General features: G+C 36.9%; 1 protein-coding gene across 1 annotated transcript in view; it reads left to right on the top strand.

Annotated features, from left to right (window-relative positions):
- LOC144967130 (uncharacterized) overlaps nt 1-7,500 on the top strand; it is a 78,617-nt gene that overhangs the window by 61,504 nt on the left and 9,613 nt on the right. Inside the window, exons 27-30 of the mRNA XM_078903980.1 lie at nt 1,104-1,189; nt 1,792-1,918; nt 4,380-4,421; nt 6,872-6,961. Of these exons, the coding sequence (XP_078760106.1) occupies nt 1,104-1,189; nt 1,792-1,918; nt 4,380-4,421; nt 6,872-6,961 (345 nt within the window). The remainder of the gene's footprint in view (nt 1-1,103; nt 1,190-1,791; nt 1,919-4,379; nt 4,422-6,871; nt 6,962-7,500) is intronic.

Here is a 7,500-nt window from a genome sequence, read left to right as displayed (position 1 = left end):
TTCTATGCATAATATTAATCATCAAAATGAACACAGTGTCACGTTTTTATAGCTATAATAAAACATTTTTCTATAAATTGTGTGATTTACAAAAGAAATCTGATAAAAGTGCTTATTGGATCGTAACGAATGTGACGATTTTCCTATGGTTGGTAAGGAGAGGGTTAAAATTTGTCATAGTCGTCTCAAATAAGAAGATGATGATTATATGCATTGGAATTCCTCCCAAATGGTGCAACACGATTTGATTAAATACTCGGCACATACATTATGCGTTCGGGTAGTGTTGCTTTTGCTGTGCTTCGATTCTATTTTTAGATAAAAACCAGACACATTGTGATAATAAAATTATTATTTATTATTATTATTATTATTATTATTATTATTATTATTATTATTATTATTATTATTATTATTATTATTATTATTATTATTATTATTAATTATGGCACAACAAAATAACTAAATAGAGTCGTTTAAGAACATTAGCGTTTGATTTGGTATCGTCAGTCTTTTTTTAGTTAAACGTAAAATGAATGTTGCTCGCTGTCTTTTTTTTTTTTTAATCTGAATGTAAGTTCCGCTGTTATAAATTAGGCCCTGTGTGGTCTTGTGGTATGACACTACCCTTCATATTAGAAGGTGTGGGTTCGAGTCTGACTTTGCGCTGTGCATAGTTGTGTCCTTAGAAAAAGGCTCTTTACTCACATTCTCTCGCCGTACTCAGGTGTAAAATGAGTACCTGGCCGTTAACAGCGCTGTCTTTGTCCTAAACATTGTAATATCGCCTAACAGGCGTTATGTTATGTTCCGTCCTACATGTTAAATGTTGCTGTTGACCAGGGACCCCTTGTAAAGCGCTTTGAGCACGTTTAGTAGATATTGCGCTATATAAAATGTCAATTTTAAACAAGCTCAATTAAATTTAGACATATCTACGTACTTGATGTCCATCATTATTTCTCAAGCATGCTTCTGATCTCTTTTCGTGTTTAGTGTCGCTGATTGTTTCGTTGCCAAAGGGGTCCCTTAAAACGCCCATATCATTTGTCTTTGTAATATAAATTGAAGCTTCGATTCTATTTACTTTCTTCTTCACAAAGGTAAACTTCATTATTATGTGCGTTACTTTGAGAGCAATGTTGAGTACTGTCACAATGAAGGCCAAGCCTGCTATGGCCAAAGCGAAGTAAGTCATTTTATTACTGGATTAGTTACTCTATTCATTCATATTATGTTATACAAGAATATCTTATCATATATTTAGTAAATTGGATTTTTTTGGTAACACTATGGCTTCAACACGACTAGACAAATCGTTTTAAAAAAACGTTACATGGTGTTTGCAATTAGAATAAAGATGGCTTGTGAATATTATGAAATTGATTGAGGCATCGTGATGATTTTATTGAAAAATCAAATTTGTTTCATCAAATCCCATCGAAAAAGGACGCCATCATTTTCGCACGTGGATTGTTTGTCAACCTTCCAGTAAGCAAGTATGACAATGATGAGGGTGTACTTGCATTAAATCGAAACCAGTTAGTGGTTCCTCTCATTATATATGTATATATATATATATATATATATATATATATATATATACATATATATACATATATATATACATATATATATATATGTATGTATATATATTTCTCTTTCACACACAGAACCAAACACACACACACACACACATACACACACACACACACATAATAACGTGTAAACATAGACAAATGCACACATACACGCATATTATTATTTGATCATCTACTTCTTAATTCGCAGGTCTTCAATGCGTGCCATCTGTGTTTTGTCACCAATATTCGGCATCACGTGGGTGTTTGGTGTGTTCTCTCTCAACGACTCACTTGTGGTCTTCCAGTATCTCTTTGCCATCTTCAACACATTACAGGTATGCAGAATCAAAATAGGGAACAAAAGTATGATGTCAAAAAAACTGGTTACATTCTCATTCGAAGTGTATATGTAAAACCAATCTTCCGTAGGACTGGATACATGCCTCGTGTAATTGATCTTCTGGTTTCAGAGTGATGGCTCTTTAATTTCCTAGTCTAAAAAGTTGCTGATCGTCAATAAAGCTCTAACTTGAATCGACAACTGTGTTCAATCGTGCACAGTACCAAAGTTTTGGCGACAAAGAGTGATAGCATTACCTAAACCTGGAAAAGACCCAAATAGCAGCAAGAACTACAGACCAATATCCCTCATCTGCATATTGTTCAAAGTATTTGAGCGCATGATACTAGCCAGGATTTCCCAAACACTAGAAGAACATCTGTCACCTGACCAAGCCCTGGAAGATCATGCTGTGACCAACTCATGAACTTGACACAATACATCGAAGATGGCTACGAGAACAAACAAATTACATGGGTTGTGTTCGTGGATCTGACAGCTGCCTATGACATAGTAACTCACAGGAATCTGCTCCTATAGGTTGCAAGGGTAACTAGTAACACAAACGCAGTCGCAATGATAAAATCCCTTATGTCAAACCGTCATTTTTTGTGAATGGGAAGAAAAGCAGATGGAAATCACAAAAGATTCCCACAAGGATCGGTCCTTTTCAACTGCTCCTAAAAGTTGCAAGGGTAACTCTTAACACAAAAGTAGTTGCGATAATAAAAATCAATTTTGTCAAACCGTCACTTTTTTCTGGAAATGGATGGGAAGAAAAGCAGATGAAGATCACAGAAAAACGGACTCCCTCAAGGATCGGTACATGCACCTATCCTTTTCAACATTTATACCAACGACCATCCTGAATTCCAGAACATCAGGAGGTTTATATATGCTGATGATCTGTGTCTTGCGTCGGGCCTCTGATTTCAAGACCATTGAGGAGAGACTAACAGACGCCCTGAAGACACTTTCTGGGTATTATTTAACGAACTCACGTAATGCCAACCAAGGAAAAACTCAAGTGTGTGCCTTCCATTTAAAAAAAACCACCAAGCCAACAGGAAACTGAACATCTCCCGGAACGGAAACATAATGGAGAACAACACATTCCCCGTGTACCTCGGTGTCACCTTAGACCTCACACTGTCCTTCTCTGAGCACACAAAAAAAGCAAAAGCAAAGGTGGCCACAATAAACAACCTCCTAAGAACACTGGCAAACACGACATGGAGAGCAGGTCCAAAAACAGTCAGGACTACCGCACTAGCCTTCTGCTATTAATCATCTGAATGCGCCGCACCAGTCTGGGCAAGATCCTGCCATGCCAAAAAGCTACATAGCACTTGCCGGATCATTGATAATTGGCTGGCATTGCATCTCCCTACATTCGAAGAGCCACTGCTTCCAAAGCCCAGAAATATAAACAGGAAATGGACCCAAGGCACCCTTTCCATGACCACAACCAAACGACAAGTAGATTGAAATCGAGCTTCATGACGGAAGAAAGCATCAACCCTGATCACGCAGCTGTATACAGACTTTTCACATGGAGGGAGTGGGACAATCATGCAAATGCAGCCGTTGGAGATCCGGGAGAAGAATTGCCCTACGGAACTGAGCTCCCCTGGAATGAATTGGTAACACTGAACAGAGCAGGGGCAAAACTCGGGAGAACAGCTGGAAGCATGAAAAAGTTGGGGCTGGGTGAGACTAGCTTGTGTACATGTGGATGCCCAGAGCAAACGAAACGATGGAGTGCATCCTTAGAGAATGACAGGACGGGGCCAGCTGCACTGACCATGACCTAAGAGTTTGCTCTCCAGATGCTGTGGAGTAGGTTCGATGTTGGAGCGAGAAACAATGATGTCAATAAGGATCATCCACCCTCCTTTTATGTCCCGTAATCCTAAGAATCTGCCTATACAACCTGATACTAAAATAATTATGCCACTTTATGATTCAATATGTAATCTATTCATTATTAGTTCTTCGAAGAACTGATTACATACACACTTCCAATGATTGTGGAACCTGAAGATTGTAATGTATGACATCAAGACTTCTCCCCCCCCCCCTCCCCAGCTCATATATATTGTAAAAACTTTAGTTTTGTCTTTTACTCTAATCACTTAATTATAACAATAATGATTATGATGATGATGAGGATGATGATGATGATGATGATGATGATGATGATGATGATGATGATGATTAAAGAATTACGAGGGGGTGGGTTTAGAGAAGAAGAAGAAGAAGAAGAAGAAGAAGAAGAAGAAGAAGAAGAAGAAGAAGAAGAAGAAGAAGAAGAAGAAGAAGAAGAAGAAGAAGAAAAGAAAGAAGAAGAAGAAGAACAAGAAGAACAAGGATAAGGAAGAGAAATGAGGGGGGGGGGGGGGGGGGGGGGGAAACTGGCATGAATATCCTTAATATTTTTTTCCCATTTATTCCAGGGGTTCCTCGTCTTCCTGTTTTATTGTGCCTTCTGTAACCAGGTAGGAAATGAATCACATTCTAGATGCACAAAAAAGCAAATAAATACATATCGATCACATTACTTTGTGCCTATGCTTTCCCGTGGTGTTCTTCACTAAAAATGCCATGGTGCGGCTATGTGGTCTAGTGGTATGACACTCGCTTTCGGATCGGAAGGTCCTGGGTTCGAGCCTCGCGCTCGGCGCATAGTTGAGTCCTTGGAAAAGGCTCTTTACTCACATTCTCTCACCGTACTCAGGTGTAAAATGAGTACCTGGCCGTTAACAGCGTTGTCTTTGTCCGAAAAATTGTAATATCGCCTAACAGGCGTCGTGTCTCGTCCTACATGTTAAATGTTGCTGTTGGCCAGGGACCCCTTGCAAATCGCTTTGAGCACATTTAGTGGATATTGCGCTATATAAAGCTCAATTTTTTATCATTTTTTTTCATTGTCGTAGTTACAATGACATATACTCTAAAATAAGCGCAATATAAACTTATATATGTCATAATGGTGTATACTCGGGTGCAAAACTAAGTATACACTCCCGAGACAACAGCTGAATATACATACAGAGGGTATGGCTCAGATGTTGTTTTGGGAAGAAGAATTAAAAAGAAGAAAATATCGTTTCTTCGACTTCATAGAACATTAACGTCAGTCATTACATTGACGACATTTTGCAAATAATCGCCATAGCCATCCGGTTTGTAAAAGAAAACGAATGAAAAGGTTCATTTACCTTACAGCAAGACACAGATCCATGTCATCCTGCACAAAAAAAAAAAAATACGAAAAACTATTTCTAACAACAAAGTAATGTTTCAAAAGATTATTTTTAGGCAATTGCCAATATAACTCATACAAGAATATAATATTTTCATCAACAAATCAAGTAAATAAAATCAATAATAAAGCAAGGCAAACAATGATAATAATAATGATGATAATAATGATAATAGAAGAAGAAGAAGAAGAAGAAGAAGAAGAAGAAGAAGAAGAAGAAGAAGAAGAAGAAGAAGAAGAAGAAGAAGAAGAAGAATGATAAATAAATAAATAAATAAATAAATGAATAAATAAATAAATAAATAAATAAATAAAGAGTATGCCTGCTGTCACACCTGACATGAACAGCATTGAACAAGTGTGAGACATTCCTATTTGTCTATTTCGTCAGGTTGTTCCTCAACCAACGTCGTCAGATAAACTTGATTGACTTCTGATATTAAATGATTTAAGGTATGATCAAATACCTAAATTAACAAAGTCGTTGAGAAAGCACACAGCATGTCTCATACACGCCAGTGGAGGACACACGAGATACATTAATTGTGTGTAATCTGTGACTTTTCCGATAGATGTAATACTTGATTGACGTGGTGGGTCACATATGAAGACCACAGGGGAAAAACGATCAAAGTCACATTTTTCAGTTTTTGAGAAACCCATTTGTAAACGCCACATGATAATATGAATTGAACTGAATATGAATTACTAAACTTATACAGTTTGACCACAAGTCAGATGCATATAAAAAAACAATCTCTTGGTAGATTTTAATACCAAATTATTGTGACATTAGAATAGTAATAATAATAATAATAATAGATCTTTATTGTCCATAAATATGGCAATTTGTCATTTAGTTACACTTGTCATAACGTTATATGATAACTATAACATTGAACAGACACCTCTACCCATTCTCTCTCTCTCTCTCCCTCTCTCTCTTCCTCTCTTCCTTTCACGCGTGCGACATACACAACATTAACATATTCATTTCATTTTCAATTCGTTACATTCTTGGCAATTCAACACCAAATATTATCATCATTATCAATTGGTCACTTCATCTAACATTAAACAAATTAATCAGTCAATCAGTCAACGCATCAATCCTTGGTTTTGCTGTACCATATGAAATATTCAACATTTTTATTGCTGATGGAACGAACGTTGATTTATACTTGTTAGTTCCACATTTAATCTGACAAAAACTTCTCCCAGATGGCAAAAGACCAAATTCATGGTATAAAATATGTTTTTTTTTTATTGTTGGTAATTGAGAATGCTTTCCTTTCTATTGCTTTTCCATGAATTCTTTCTACTTCATCAACAGGATGGTTTATTATTTTTGATGCCTCTTTGTAATTCTAAATCATCATACAACGCTTTATGTAATATTAAGCGAAGGATAGGTAGGTCTTCAATCAACAAATCGCGAAATAAGATGAAATTAGCGGTGCACTTTTGTGTCGGAAGTAAACAAGGCCGCCGCCATTTCGATTTCCTTCAGACAAAAACATTGATACGAACGATTTTTCCGAGGATTTGAAGCAGAACTCTAAACGTTAAGGGTCTTTCAGACTTTGATCGATTTTCCCCTGTGGCCTTCATATGCATTGCAAATCACCCATTGCTTTATGTCCGTGTGAGAAATATCTCTTAATCGTAATCCTTTTTTTTCAGATCAAAGACGGACTAAGACACATGCTAAGAAAACACAGATCACGATCAATGGCCACTGATGAACACATGTTCTCAAATAGTAGTGGTAAAGTAAGTATTAAAGATAAACATGACATTTTATTAATATCCTACGCATGCCGAGGTGCACAAAATCTATAAAATTATGCCACTAGGTACGAATAAGTACCGTTACGTGTTACAATAAGATTCAATAGTCTGATGTCACGTCCGCCCAGCAACGAGCAGCTTGGTTCTAAACAAAGAAAATCTGTACTTTTTACTCTTCATGCTGGCTAGAACCTTTTCACATGTTATGTGATCAGAATGTATAAAAGTCAAAACATGATCATGTTTATAATGTGTTTCTCCTCTGGATACACTTTTATGCTCGTTGGAGAAGTATTTCATATGGGCGTCCGCCATTGATCCGATAGTTTAGAACCAGTTGCTACGAGGGAACTGACGTCACGAATGTTGAAGCCTATTAATCTGATGTAAGTCAGTACATTGTCTCAAATGATACAGTACAGTGGAATCCAGACAAAGCCAACACCGCTGGACCAAAAAGACTTTTTACTTTAACCCTCTCCTTACCAACGATAGGAAAATCGTCACATTCGTTACGATAC

Source organism: Berghia stephanieae, chromosome 3 (assembly GCF_034508935.2).
Source record: "Berghia stephanieae isolate SIO BIC M18660-M18661 chromosome 3, UCSD_Bste_1.3, whole genome shotgun sequence".
NCBI classification, from domain to species: domain Eukaryota; kingdom Metazoa; phylum Mollusca; class Gastropoda; order Nudibranchia; family Aeolidiidae; genus Berghia; species Berghia stephanieae.
Note: the sequence above shows the minus strand (reverse complement) of the source record. Positions and strands in the feature narration are given on the sequence as shown.